The sequence below is a fragment of the Prinia subflava genome, chromosome 8, assembly GCF_021018805.1.
Source record: "Prinia subflava isolate CZ2003 ecotype Zambia chromosome 8, Cam_Psub_1.2, whole genome shotgun sequence".
Lineage (NCBI taxonomy): Eukaryota > Metazoa > Chordata > Aves > Passeriformes > Cisticolidae > Prinia > Prinia subflava.
In genome coordinates, this window is record NC_086254.1 from 24,803,238 (window position 1) to 24,818,622 (window position 15,385).

At 50.0% G+C, this 15,385-nt stretch overlaps 1 protein-coding gene across 4 annotated transcripts in view; it reads right to left on the reverse strand.

The window, feature by feature from the left end:
* The window catches only part of LOC134553989 (uncharacterized), a 44,935-nt gene that overhangs the window by 10,763 nt on the left and 18,787 nt on the right, over window positions 1–15,385 (reverse strand). For 3 of the 4 annotated variants that reach the window (XM_063404223.1, XM_063404225.1, XM_063404224.1), the window contains exons 4-6: window positions 12,731–12,850; window positions 4,449–4,546; window positions 657–945 (exon numbers count right to left, since the gene is read on the reverse strand). In XM_063404223.1, coding sequence (XP_063260293.1) covers window positions 657–945; window positions 4,449–4,546; window positions 12,731–12,850 — 507 coding nt within the window. Of the gene's footprint in view, window positions 1–656; window positions 946–4,448; window positions 4,547–12,730; window positions 12,851–13,849; window positions 14,002–15,385 lie in introns of all 4 variants that reach the window. The other variant, XM_063404227.1, reaches the window with a different exon arrangement.

Sequence of the window (15,385 nt, forward strand, 5' to 3'; positions counted from 1 at the left end):
AAATCAAAAGGGGCTGGGAGCCTGGGAGCAGCTGCTTCCCTCCCCGCCTGCCAAGCCTCCCCGAGAGCGCGGCTATTCCTGGGCGCGGGGGAGAATTAATTTGCTTTACAAAGGGCTGTGCCCGCAGTCGGGTGTCTGCGGCGGCGGGCACGGGGCTCAGCGGCCGGGGGGAGCCGGGAGCACCACCTGGAGCCTGCCCTGAGGGTGCTGGGGGACACCCAGGGTGACCCCCTCCTGTCCAGATCCCTGCTGGCTCCTGGGGTCACCCAGGGTAACCCCTCCTGTCCAGATCCCTGCTGGCTCCTGGGGACACCCTCCTGGGGACACCCAGAGCAGCCCCTTCCTGTACAGATCCCTGCTGGCTCCTGGGGTCACCCAGGGTGACCCCTCCTGTCCAGATCCCTGCTGGCTCCTGGGGACACCCAGGGTAACCCCTCCTGTACAGATCCCTGCTGGCTCCTGGGGTCACCCAGGGTAATCCTCTCCTGTACAGACCCCTGCTGGCTCCTGGGGGACATCCAGGGTAATCCCCTCCTGTATTGATCCCTGCTGGCTCCTGGGGGACCCTTGGCCCAGCCCTGCCATCTCCACCAGCCGAGCTCGGGTGCTGCTCGCAGACCTCGGGGCTGTGGGGTCTCTGTCTCCCCAAAATGTACCTGGTAAAGGCTGCCAGCAGCAGTGGCAGGGCTGGGAGCGGGGGCAGTGATGTGCCCGGGGTTTGCCTTCATCCCGCAGCCCCCAGTGCTGCCGTGGCCCCGGGAGGGATGGGGTTTATGCCCGGTGAGCTCCAGGACACTGCCGGGACCACACAGGGGCTGCCCGGGGGTTCTGCACCGTGTCTGACTGGACTGCAGGATCAGAGACAGCACCCCAAGGCACTTCCACAGCAGCTCCTCTGAAATGGGCTTTGTTTGTGCTGTAGCAGCCTGCAGAAATGAATATTGCCTGCCCAGAAAGATTTAAATATACATAAAATGAGAAGGAGGAAGTGTTAGCTAAAATCTCCTACTTCTGGAAGGCAGACGGTTCGTTAGCAGTACTTTAATGAGGCTCTAACCTCCCTGTAATGCTTTTATTAATGCTCGTTGCTTACTGAGTGCCAACTGCTTGGCTCCTGTCCGACAGCCCGGCTGGTCCACAAAGAGAGGGGTTGAGGGGTCCTTTGATGCAAAATGTGAGCACATTTCCCCCCCAGCCAGGACAAGCGACAGTTGGTGAGATGAGACAGCCCCAAACTCGGCAGATGGTGCCCAGAGCAGGGTGGGCAGGAGGGGACACGGGAGGGAACGAGCAAAGGGAGAAGAGGAGGTGGCAGCTATGGCAGTGCTCCTGCTGGCTGCAGCTGGGTCAGCGTGGGGGTCAGGACACGAGCAGGGACAGGACACCAAGGATGGCTGTGCTGGAGATTTGGTGGCGAGGGCGGACACAGGGAGGGGCAGGAGCTCAGCATTCAGCCTGCTCCCCCCGCTCTGCAGCTGCAGATATCTCGTGTGATTTGAGGCCAAAGCTGCGTCCAGACCTCACCAGAAACCTGCCTTGGTCAAAATCTGAACAAATCCAGCAAAATTCCAAACAGCCATGGCACCCATACCCCAAAAGCCCCACTGTGAAGGGAGAAGCTGTGCCTTTGAGGCGCTCCCAGCCCTGCTGTGGAGCTGATCCAGCTGAAGGAAATCCAGGAGAGGATGGAGCCCCTCCTCCAGTCCTTCTGCCCTGTGACACCCTTGTCCACACCCCTGTTGGCTGCAGAGGGGAGGAAAGGACACCCCCTGCTAGTGGAGCTCACCTGTCCATGGGGTGATGCCCAGGCACCCTGAGCATACCTTTCAGACGTGGCTGTGGACGGACAGAAGGACAAGGATCACCCCAGCAGCTGCTGGGACGCTCCCCCAGCCCTCCTGGGAGCCGAGGTGAGCATATGCCGTATGCTTCTCCTCCTGCTCCTCGAAACTCTCTGAATAGAGGGATTAAAAATCACCCCTTGCAGCCTGAGACAGCAGAGCCAAGGCTGTGGCTGATATTCCAGCACAGGGAGAAGGGGTGGGCTGCTGCAGCCGTGCTGAGCAGGAGTGGGAGCAGCCCGTGGGAGTCTGGCCTGGCTCTGCTCCCTCCCAGGAGCATCCCAGGCACAATCCCAGCCGGTCCTGGAACCACAGCAAAGGAGGCAGCAAGGACCTGGGTGTGGTGTCCCATCACTGTCCTTAAGGCTCCAAAGGCAACCCGTGAGTGCTCAGCAAAGAAAAGTTCAGCATCGCGTCATAATCGACTGAAACAGACTTTCATGTCATTTTAATTAAAAAAAAAAAAACAGGGAAGAAGATTATCCAGAGAAAAAAGGAGGCAGCCAGCAGGCTGCCAAGGGCACAGTGATGGGTAAAACACAGGGCAGAGGCAGGAATGACCAGGCAGAAAATCTCCTGTCCCCAGTGCATTCAAACCACCAAACGACAAAGTCTCAGAACTAGAAAATTCACAACATATTTTTTTCTCCACGTAAAACTGACAGATTCAAAGCCAAACATGGAAATATCTCATGGTGCTGATGTGCATTTTTCCTGTTAAAGTTTCTCTGAAATCTGGCCTGCTTCTTGTGAAGGCAAAAAAACAAACCAGGGAGAAAAAAAGAAACAGGATATTTTCAAGTAAAATTAGTTAGATGCAGCCATTTTTTAAAGTGACTGCTATAAGCAATTGGGAAATTGGTAAAATAAAAATGTCTACCCAAATATTTTTTTGCCAAAACATGGCATGGTTGTTTGTTTGCTTTTTAAAATAAGACTTTCTAAATTTACCAGAATTCAGAATAAAGCAGAATCTAGAAATGAAAACGAAACACAGAAAATAAAATAGGACAAAACGGGATGGCAAATGCTGTGAAATTTTCATCTGGAATTTACAGCAGCGTCTAAAGCCCGCTCACACCAGGCAGTAAATTCTTGTTCCTAGCACAATAAAATTGTCCCATAATAAATCTTTTTAGTTTCTACTGGCCCCATCCAAAGGTTCCCTGCACTGACAGTGAGACCTTGCAGGTCTCTGGGGGCCTGGGCATCACTTTGCACATGTGAGCAACTGTGCCAGCCTCAAACACAACGTTCTGAATCCCAGGACTCCCGTGGCAAAACAGGAGAAACTTGGGATTTAAAATGGATTTTATCCATGGCATAAAGCAGAAGAGTTTTGTCCTAGTGCAAAACGGGAAAACGGCGTTAAAAAATGAGCACAGCTGTAAACAAGATGCACATTGGCAGCGCTCTTCACCCTGGCAAGGGTAATTGCCCTCGAGTTTAATCAAGGTAGAAGGAGGGGATTTGGAAGCACCGCATCCATGGCACACTTCCCTGCTTTGTCACATCACACTAAACACCCGATAAAAGCTCCCTTTGAAGAGGAGCCAAGCCCATCCTCACTTGAGTACAGTGATCCTGCACCGGGTTCGCTGAGCTGGGCTTCCACTTGTGCAAAGAATTTGTAAGAGGCAGAAAAAAAGAGGAGTGAGCAGACAGTGTTGCAGCTCAGAGAAAACAAAAGAGAGTGCAATAATTAATTATTGAGGTTTGTCTCTATTTTTTTGCTAGCAGTGGGACAAACAGACACCTGTGTTAGTGAAATGTATCCTTCTCTATAGATTTGGATATGTGTCAATAAAGATTCAAAAATCACTTGCCATCTCCCCAAAATCACGAGATGGGTAAGAAAATAAATAGAATAAAAAACCTAATGGTAACAAAGGGTTTTCTTTTGTGTCTTTGTGTCTGAGCTCTTGCCCTGCCAAGCTAATTTCAATAGAACCTTGGTTAAAGGAATATTAAAAAAGGGAAGGTGAGACTTTCCCATCATTGCACCAGAAGAGTTTAGTTTCCCAGGAAAGCAAATTTGTAACGCGATGAGATCACTTCCAGCTGACGAATCTGAAGTTTGTTTTTAGAAGGCCAAAAACAACAACAACAAAATAAGATAAAGAAAAAAACCCAGCACCCAAATGCAGATCACTTGGACATTGGGTATCTGGGCCCAGCCAGAGCGGGTAACGTGAATCCTCCTGCTTCCCAGTTAGGGCAAAGGGACACTGCTTTCCTTAGGGAATTCAGCTGGGGCAGAGGTGAATTCAGAATTCAGCCACATCTGCTGCCTCACAAGGAATTCCCCAGTGCCAACCCCATCATTTGTCCTGTGGTGTGACCCCAGCCCAGAGCAGGAGGGGCTGGGGGCAGTTCCCCTCCAGGGTTCTGCTCCTGGCAGGAGCTGCTGCCCATCCAGCCGGGGCAGGGCAATGCTCAGCTCACCCACTCACCTCCCGCATCCTCCTCCTCCTCCTGCCCGTGCCAGAGCCCCACCCCGGAGCACAAACGGCCTCTGCCACCATCCCTGCTCCCTTTCAGCCCATGCCCAGCTCCTCCAGGTGTTGTTTGCTCTCCCAGCACAGCCCTTGTTCACAGAGAGCTCACCACAAAAGCTCAGGGACGTTGCTGTTGATTCTCAGCCCCAGCCCGGTTTTGTTGAGGTGACCCAGTGAGTGGCAGGTGGTCGGTTCTTCTATTTTCTGCTGGATGGGGACACCAAATATTTGCTTTCTGAAATATTTGCAGCAGCTCCAGCACAATTAACGACATCAACTGAAATGCTCAAAAAGGGTGGGGGAATGCCCCCGTGCTGTTGCTGTCCTCTGAGCTTTGCTAAGATGACACAGAAGATCCTGGGCTTTGTTGCTTTGCCATGGAGTGCATCTCATGGGCAGCACATGATGGATTAACCTTTGGTTTCACTGGAAGATGCCCACAGGAGTGGATCTGGACTCCTGATCTGGTTTCTGATCCATACCAGACCCCTCCTGTGGTGAAGGGAGCAGCCTTCACTAACACAGGTACAAATGCAGAGCAGTGAAAGCACTCACCAAACCAATCCTGTGGCAGCAGAACAATTTAGGCCTTGCATTTCAGGAACAACAAAACTGCCTGAGGGTGTTGTGCTAATTACAGACTACTCCTATCATTCCAGTTCACATTGCAAGACACCATCCAAACCACCAAGCAGAGGAAGAGTGGCTTACCTTTGATGAGGGGAAGCTGCAGCTATGATCAAGCTGGATGTTGCATTCAAGGCAAATTTAGGGAAGGCTGAGCCCAGCCCTCCTCTGCAGGAGCTCCACAGACCGTTCAGTAGCTGCTGTCAGTGACCTGTCCTCATTGAGACCCTCAGGAGTGCTGAGTTTTGGGTAAATTTTCCCTCCCTCAAAACACACTCACATAATGGCCGTATTTCAAAATCAGACCAGGAATTTTGGAGACAGAATTCTCCATTGCTGAGATGTCCAAAGGCCCTCACGCTCCAAGGTTCCCACAATGTCTCCAGGTGCAGCAGAGGGAGAAGGGTTTCCTTCCAGGAAGGGACTGCTGCTGCAACAGGGACTCAACTCAGCATAAGTTTTGCAAGAAGGAGACACCTACACACACCACATGGGACTGAGTGCTGCATCCAAAGATCTGCTGGGGAAATGCCACTGCCTGCAGGGTGAAACACTGGGTGGGAGAGGATGGGTCTGTCCAACCTGGCAACTCTGGGATAGAGACCCCGGCCAGTGGGCTCAGGCCTTGGCAGCCTCTTCCCCAGTTCTCACTCTTCTTCATATCCTTCCCTGCATGACAGAGGGAATCATTTAGGGGTGGATCACTGATAAGATCAGGCCCACAGAACATGCAGGGTATGACTCAGTGCTAAGCACCTTTTATTCTGCAATTTTCCTAGGCAGACAATATGCTTTTGGCTCTGTGCACTCTGCAGTTTCTGTCTTTTTCTTCTTCTTCTTCTCTTTTTTTTTTCTTTTTTTTTTTTTTTCCTCTTGTAAAGACTTTGCTATGTCAGAATCTGTCAAACAACTCCTTGTGCCATGTTTTCACAAGAATCCTACTTGCTAGCTGGTGCCGAGCTCCCTTTTAAACAATACTCAGTGAAGCATTGCCTTGCCTGTGCTCCGCTCTCGCATGCCATATTTAGACAAAAGCCAGGGAATTCCCTGCCCTACATGAGGGCTTGAATGAGTGCATTCTTCTCCCACCTCCACTAAAAAAGTTCACATCAGCCAGGCCTTCCACCCAGCTTTATTTTTAATTCATTCCTCACTTGGATTTATATACCTCGAAATCTGAAGAGGGGGAAAGGCAAATTTAAAGAAAACAAAATGAAACAAGTGAATGCAACCACAGACACACGCTTGGTCCTGCTGGGTGCATTCCCAAAGAGACCAAAACCAGTGGAATAAAACCACCCAAACCCCACACTGACAAACACGAGAAAAACGTGCAAACCCCACCCCACGCACCCCCGCCCCACTGCACAGCTGGCAGCAGCTGGATCGCGGCCACAGCTGGAGTTCAGTGCATGGCCCAGGGCAAACAAACAGCTGACACTGCTGCAGACCGCCGGGGGAGCTGTGGCAGCGCACCTTGTGTGCACCTGGGGAAAAGGAAAGGAAAAGGAGCCCCCTCTGGGAGGGACGAGGGGCGAGGATGCTGCACACACAGCCCCGCACGCCCCCGCCTGCCGGGGCTCCCTCCCGGCGCTGCACAGCTCAATGGGGCTGCGGAGCCTCTGCAGCGCTATTGAAACGCCGCATTCCAGAGCACTGCGCTAATCGCTCCCCGCCGGCCCTCCAGCATCACTCCACTCACTGATGTTTAAATTCTTTGCCATACTTTTGTCCACAGCGTTTGGGCCCCCCGGATTTTTGGACATGTGGTGCTTCCGCTGGCTGCCAAGTCTGCTGGGAGGGGATGTCAGCCTCGCAGCACCACAACAGATGCTGTCCGTGCACTCACTCTGCTGGGAAAGCTCCAGATAAAGGCCTGTCTGCCCTCCTCCTCTGCCCCATGAACGCTGCAAAATGTCCACTACATCTGCCCCAAGAACGTGCTTAAGAGAAAATTTGAATCCTGAAACTGAGAGTCAGAGCACTGTCAAGTACAGTGCACATAGCCTGAAATGTGGAATTAAATACTCTGAAAAACAATGCAGAATTTGCACTAGATTATTGTTTTCATGTACACACATAGAACCCATTACAGCTATCTCAAATATATCCATTCTGCTGGCAGTGCTGATGAGGAGTTTACTGCACACAGGATGCAGACAGGCACCTTTTAACTGCTGTCACTTAATTCTGCTCACTGTGGCTTGAGCTGACACCTTAACTGAGACATCACTCAGGCCTTGACTAGCCTGGAGCTCCTGGGTTATTGCTGCTGCCAGGAGCAGTCTGGGGACAGGGAGAGAGGAGAGCAATGGTATGGACAGAGCTGCAGAGTTATGAAATGCACCCTCAGGATCATATGTTCAAAAGCACTCAGTTCCCGTTTAGGAGCCTAAATGAAGTTGGCAGGATTTCAGAAGTGCTCAGCATCTATCAGCTCCTACTGAGAACATGCTGAGCTCTTCTTAAAATTGTCAGGGAAAAACAATTTGAAGATAAGAGCCAGCTTGTGGCTTACAATTAACATCATTGTATGGGTTTTCAGAGCAGCTTGGCAAGAGCAAGAACAGCTGCTTTCAGAGAAGATATTATCTATGAATCCACATCTCCACGCACAGGTCGACAAACAGTCACCTCACTGGCTGCCTCCTGAAAGAGCTCTGCACCCCAAGGAGAATTTTCCACTTTGTGTCAGTGATGCCTCTTATCAGTAAGTGGGAGTTGCACATGACCAAGCCAGGACCAACTACATCAGTGGTGGTGGGAAGAACCAAAACGAGTACTTAAAAACTCAGAAGATAACTCACAGGGCTGCAGGAAGGGCAACTGTGACAACATCTGGAGAAATGCACTAATTTGGGCCTAACTTACAGTAGGTTTTGACATATAATTAGTAGCAAAACTAAGTGCCAGTTGGTAAGTTCTCTCTTTGAACCCCAAAGTGATCTTTGTTCTGAGATGGTGTGAAAGATGTTTTCTCCCAGTGGTGACAAACAGCTAACGCCATGGGAACCTTCAACAGACAGAAAGATTTGTCAAATCTCTCCAAACACTTCCAGAGGCATCAATCCTGCAAAGAACTTAATCAGCAGCAGCCCCACTTGCCCTCCTGGAACCAGTGATATATTTAAAAGGAAGGCTGTGAATTCAAATCCTCCCACTGCTCACAGCTCTTTCAGCCTTGGACCAGCTGAACCTTGGTGCCACACCAAAAAAACCCAAATCAAGCACAGCAGCTTGTGCCAGGCTTCAGCTCACCCAGGGACATGTTGTAACTCTTGAAGGGGACTAAGAAAGAATTCTTCTTATCAAGATCTCTTTCACAGTGTCCTTCATCTCACATTGAGATTCCAGCAGCTATCTTCCAGGTAGAAGCAGCTTGTTTATCCTTATTTAGCAGGTATTTCAGGGGTTACCATGTCTGTCTATGTTGCTCGGTCTAATTCCACAGAAAAACTTCAGAGATTCCTCTGGGGGCAGCAGGAGCTGAAGGATCTCATGAATTTTGCTACCAAGAGGTCCCTTGAGTCACCTTGGTGTGGGAGGTGGAGCTATAATTTAATGAACTTTCCTAGATGAGGGTGCTACACCTCAACCAGAGCTGCCAGAGGACACTGCCACTCTTGTTATTAGGACATCACAACTTGTTTTTCTTCTCTTTTAGCTTGGGAGAAGCTTCAGGTTTTCTCAGTAACAGATCAAAATCCTTCTTGTTGAAGGTGGAAGCAAAACTATTGATTCCAGAGGAGCTCCTGCTCCTAGCACAGCTCAAGGACCCAGGAGAGTGATTAAACATCATGCAATTAAGCACTGCCAGACTTTACAAGCTCTGGCCATATTGATTTATTCCTGACATCTTGACACGAAAGCAGAACAGCAGAAGAAAGCATAGCACTGTTTTCCATTCTGACTAAAACAAGTAGTCCAAAACATGCATGATTTTAATTTGTCACTCCTCAAATATAATGACTCATTATGATTCATTACTCCCAAGTATTCTAGCTCATTTTCTACAGCTAATTAACCTTGTAAGCAACAATTCACCCAACAGAGGATCACTCTATTGCCATGGGGAGGGCTGCACTCTGCCTTCTCCTCAGGAGAACACAAGTGCTTGCCATGGTCTGGCCAAGGGGCACTGCTGCCCTTTCTCTCCTGAATTTGCTGAACGGGGACAGCCTGAGAAAACTCATTTAGAAAAAAAATAAATGGAGAATTCTCCATTCCAGTGAGCAACATATGCTCAATCCAAACACAGCCTCCTCGGGAGCAGGGAAGGGCTGGTTGGCCATGGCTGCAGCCACTGAAGGGTAACAAATACTTGTCCTTTGCACAGCTGGGCTGAGCTCAGCTAGGCAGGAGAGAGGAGGGGGACAAGGAAGGTGAAGACACTGATGCTCCTCCTGGAGCAGTGGGAGGGATGGTGACTGCTGCAGCTCCCTGGGATGATGCCCTGGCCTAGGGAAGCCAGGGGCTCACACAACTGGGTGGAGTTTGGACAAGACTCTTCAGGCTTTCTCTTGGTCCCTTTTATACCCTGCTCAGATTTAAACATCCTCTCAACTTCTCGTATATATTTAGAGCAAAGAAAAACACCATTAAAATGCCAAGGAGGCTTTCAAGACAATTGTTATATTAAACTAGCTTCAATCCTAAACTCTGCTCCTGTGAAATTACTCACCGGACAGCCCACTTTAGTCCTGAATTACTAATTAAGTGTTGCTGTCACTGTCAGATGATTGCTGTTTTCACAGGTCAACCGCAGCAGGAAAGGAAATTTTAACAAAACACTGCCTGACCCCAGGGATTTACAGGCAGCAACTTTTGCATTAGGCACCACGGTATAAAGTCACAAAATCTCTGCTGCAAAAGTCCTCTTCATAAAGCAGCAGTGCCAAGAGCTGTGCTGGTTTTGGAGCCCCAGATGCCATTTCCCTGGCGTGCTCTCCCACAGAGGCTGCACCGGGGATGGCCTGAGCCTCACCCTGTGAAACCCAAGAGCTGTGGCTGTTTTTAGAACCAGCCTGCCTGAGGATCTGCTGCATTATCTGGGCAACACGTAAGGGAACAAGATGAACTGCAGCTCCCCCAGCGACTTATTTACCTTCTGTTTAAACAGAGCCTCTGCAGCTCCTGCCCGTGCTCCCGCTTGTTCGGCACCTCGCACGGGGCTGCTGCTCTATTTTTAAAGCCATGCTGCTGGCTTTCATCTGAAGCTGCCTAGGTTTTTTTTTGTTGTTGTGTTTTTGGGGTTTTTTTTTTAGCTCCCATACTCTTTAAACTAATTTAAAAGATGCTGGGAGATAAAGGTAGTGAGAGGAAATCCAGCAAATGCACCATGGTTGGCAGTGAAAATTGAGATTAAGGCAAGAGGTACAACCCAAACAGCACAAAAATGAACATCTAGGGCCAGACAGCAGGAGCCCTTGCTAAGGGGACCATATTCCTTGTATTTGGAGTGGGATTATTTGAACCAAGACTTTAGGATTTGTTCTGGCAGCAAACACACTGGGGTGCTCACAGCAGGGAGGAGCAGCGAGTAGCAGCTGTGAGGAGTCCTGTGAGGGGATGTGGTCCTTGAAACACATTTTGGAGAGGTCTGGGGCTTGCCAGGGAGTTAAAGGCTCTGCTGGTTCCAGTTCTGAGCCCACAGGAGCAGCACTACCTTCAGTGGCCTTGCACAATCACACAGGTGAAGGAAGCACTGCTGGGAGTCTCCAGCACTGCGGGGAGGTGGAAGGGTGCCAGAAACAGCTGGCATGGAAATCCAGTGTCCCTTCCCATGGCTATGACCCCAAATCAGGCTACAATGAACACCCCTGCACAGGAAGGCTGTTCAAGCTTGACCCAACACCCTCAGCAACTCTCAGCAGTAATTAGAATAAAAGTGCCGAGGCCATGAACACTGAGAGGTTGCAAGCAGGGAAGATGGCTGACTACGCTGATACACCACCAACAAAAATGAGAAACCACTTCCAAAACTTCACATTTTGAGAGCTTGGAGATTTCCTAGCCTTTGGTCTAGAATTTTCTCAGCTGATGTTCAGGTGGCAGGATCTGCCACCAATGCAGAGCTGCCCTGAGCATCCTGCTGCTGGTCCTGGTGTTCCAGACACACCCCTGGCTCTGCTGCATCCCGCTGGTCCTGGTGCTCCAGACACACACCTGGCTCTGCTGCATCCCGCTGGTCCTGGTGCTCCAGACACACACCTGGCTCTGCTGCATCCCGCTGGTCCTGGTGCTCCAGACACACACCTGGCTCTGCTGCATCCTGCTGCTGGTCCTGGTGTTCAGACACACCCCTGGCTCTGCTGCATCCTGCTGGTCCTGGTGTTCAGACACACCCCTGGCTCTGCTGCATCGTGCTGGTCCTGGTGTTCAGACACACACCTGGCTCTGCTGCATCCCGCTGGTCCTGGTGTTCCAGACACACACCTGGCTCTGCTGCATCCTGCTGGTCCTGGTGTTCCAGACACACACCTGGCTCTGCTGCATCCCGCTGGTCCTGGTGTTCCAGACACACCCCTGGCTCTGCTGCATCCCGCTGGTCCCGGTGTTCCAGACACACCCCTGGCTCTGCTGCATCCTGCTGGTCCCGGTGTTCCAGACACGCCCCTGGCTCTGCTGCATCCTGCTGGTCCTGGTGTTCAGACACTCACCTGGCTCTGCTGGGCCGAGCTCGGCTCCGTTTCACATTCAGGACATCTCTGAGAACTGGCTGAAACGGGGACTCGCTAACGCTCCCATCAGATGCTGATGGGCCTTTTTGTGCCAGGAAAACGGATGTGTGCAACAACAGCAAAAGTGCCTGGAAGCGTCCCAAGGGCTGAGTGAAATGCGGGAATGTTGAGTGGCATCGGACAAAAGGAGCAGTGATTTAATCTCCACAGATGGGGAGGAGGGAGCGGTGTCAGGAAAAGCAGGAGGATGAGATTAGCTAGGCAATAAAATGAAAATGAGCAAGAGGTGGAGAGGACTGTGCTGAGATAAGAGGAGGTGGATTACAGGGCTGGCAGATGGAAAAGGAGCAGGCAGCCAAACAGTGAACAAAAACCAGGTAATAAACCTGGGAAAATTCTCATCAGCAATGTTAAATACCATTTTCAGCTCATTTTCTCCAAGGGAGTAAGTGGTTATGGCAGAGGGATGTGCTGTGCCATCCCCTCAGGGTGCAGTGATGCTGCCTCCTGCACTGCGAATGGCCAGCAAGGTGTGTTTGCTTGCAGTGTCAGCCCCTGCACGACAGCCAGAATCCCTTCTGACACTTGCATAAAGCAGCTCTTTACACAAAAGGTGAAAGAAATTTCTTCTTTCTGGAGGGCCTGACCATCGCTTTGACTCAGCCTAATTCAGAAAAGAGACACCTCGTCTCCTTTGCTGCTGAAAGGAGCATTTCCTGCAGCCTTGCTGGAGCACATTAGGCTGGGTATCTCAGTTCCGGGTGATAAGGCAGCTTTTATCAAGAGACTTTCATTAATGCAGTTTAACTGGCAATAGACAATTGATAACAAGCAGACATTTGACCACAATTTAAGTCATTAAGCCCTTGACCACCATGTTTTTGGAAGATAATCTCTAAAATATCTTAATCTGTGTCATTTTAGCAAAGCTTTCCAAATCTGTGACTCTTCCAGCCTTCCATTACCCAAGAGAGGTCAGTGCCTGCTGGCAGCACATCTGTCCCAAGAGGTCACTAAAATAATTTATTTGTCATTGCATTTAAAATCTGGGAGAGGAAATTATTGGACAAAGAGAAGTAATTACCTTGTGAGTCTGGGGCTCTTCAGGACAGGCACAGCTTTTTCTTTGCATCAGTCCAGTGCCTGGCCCAACAGGGTCTGTGCAAAAGAACAGCAGTGGTGGCTCATCTGTCATTGCAAACATCTGTGTGGAATAATAAATACCTGCTCAAGTTGAAAAATTCCCACTCAAATGTGGGGCAAGGTCAGATTAACCCTGTCCCTGCTAAATTGGGTTACTGCCCCTTCTTTGTTCTCAAATGGGAACATCTTCCCCCTCTGGCCCTTTAGCTCATTTAATGTCTCTCCAGCCTCCAGCACAACCAGGGGAGAACACAAACAGATCACAGGGTGGTGTTTGGGGGTGGGATGAGGTCAGGGGAAGGCAGGGAGAGCCTAGGTCAGAAGTTCCTTGTCCCAGACCCTTCTGGAAAATCCCATTCCTCCTTATCAGGGATAAGAAACATTTCTACCATGCTGAAATGAATGCATTTAAGAGCTTTTTTTGTTTCTCTAGGAAAAGCACTGTGGTTAGGCAGTTCTTGGATAGACTGTGGGAGTTAAGTGCAGGAAATTCAATACTCTCTGTTATATACCAGAGGTCAGGCTAAGGGCCCCTTCAGATCTAAACCATAAATTTTACAAACCGTTACCAAAAAAGCCCCTCCAAAACCCACTCCAGTCTTCCACTCAGCTTCTAGAAAACTCTTCACTAACAAGATCGGATTGCCAAATGTTAATAAGGAGGCCAAAACAATCAGGATCCACGTTTGACTCCAGTTTTTATGGCAGCCAGGAAGGCTCTGGAAACAGCATTCCCTAAGGAAGCCCAGAGCTGCAGCCTGCGGGTCCCAGCTCCACGGGCACTTGCTCCTCATCTGACCCCAGGAGCTGCTGTGTTTCACAGGCTGCTCCAGGCTGGGATAGCTCATCCTGCTGGAAACCATAACTAAAAACATTGTCTGAACACAAACCTCTGCTGTGCCTGGAGGGGAGGGGCAGCCCCCAACCAGCAGAGAGAAATGTGGCTCCAAGGAATGGTTGGGCTGAAGGGAACCCAGGAGGGCAGCATGGAATGGTGGCTCTGCAGGGAGGTTTTGCAGGAGGACCTCAGCACCAGGCAAAGAAAGTGCCCAGCACTGACCTGCCCAGCTGGGATATGCCCAAATCCAAACTCCAGCCCAGGAGGCTGCAGATGCTGCAGCTGAAATCAGTTGTGTCAGGTCCTGGCAGCAGGTGTCAGCAGAAGCTGATTTCCACCCCAGGATTAGCAGCAGGATGTACAGCACACACTCTCTGCAAAAGTGTGATCATATCAAAGCTCCATCTGTACTCAGGCTGAAGCTTGGAGCTATTAATGACTACTGGGGGAGAACTAACATTTTTTTCTTAATACCAGTTAAATAAGCTTCCCACACCTTGAAAACGAATCATTCCTTTTTCTTTAAAGATATATCCATACATACCTTTGTTTTTTTCAATACAGTTAAACTACACATATCTAGGGAGAAAGACAGTTGTACAGATTTTAAACCCCAGAATATTTAAAACACTGTGTTTATCCTTTTTTTTTAGAGGAGCTCAACTGTTCTCAGCTTGGATGCAAAGACACATACTTCCACGCTAGGTATTTTTGGTCAGGAGGAAAAGATAAATAGATAGTGTATTTCAAACGTCACACTTTCAGCTGGCTTTATCTAACTTTGGTCAAGAATTTAAAGCTTTGCACTCAACACCAGCACATTTCAAGCTTCAGTTGTAATTCTCTTCTCCTGACAAGAATTTGCTGCTAACAGAGCCTATCTGTGACATGGGAACCAACAGGCTGCAGCTGAAACCAAGGCTGTCAAACTCACTTCACTCATTAGTTCTGAAATGGGAAAAGCCAGCCAGCAGTGGTGTCACATGGAAACACGAGCACAGCGGTGACACCGCCTTTCAAACCGTGTCAGCACTAAACCAGGCTATAGATTATTTGGAAATAATAAACACCCATCTCGTGATTCTATGATGGGCTGGTCCTGTGACAAAAAAGGAAAAAAAAAAACCTAAACCATCAAAACAAAACCAGGGGCTGACAGCCCTGAGGAGTTGGCACCAAGTATGAGGGCAGTGCCCAGCTGTGAGTGGGGACCCCCCTGCCCAGTGCCAGCCCCAGGGCTGGGGACAGGGGGATTTACACGGGGACACTGCTGCAGTCCCCCCAGCTGCCTGCTGCAGGGAGAGGGGCTGCTCCCCTCCCCAGAGCACGCAGCAGCTTTGAGCTGACTTTATCCTTCTTTATTTTTATTTTTAATTTTAAGGCAGATACGCAGTGCCAGGCTGCCCTGCTGGTTTGCCCTCACAGCTCAGAGATGGTTTCACAGAGGTGAGCTGCTGCTGTCCCACCATCCATCCCAGGAGGGCTCCATCCCCAGGGTAACACATTCCCCTGAGCTCCCACCCCTGGGGTCAGCTCGGACGCTCGGAATGACTTCTCCTAATCTCCAGCACGTCAAACCTTATTAGCTGATTTTATTAAATCTCTCTCCAAACATCTCTGAAGTAACACTTGGTGTTGCTGTATCCCAAAATAGCCGCTCGGTCTGAGCTTTTGGCAGCCAGCACAGAGGCTGCATGAGACCCTGGAGAGTCGGATAAAGAAGGAAACTCACACCCAACCTATTTGTCCTTGCACAGC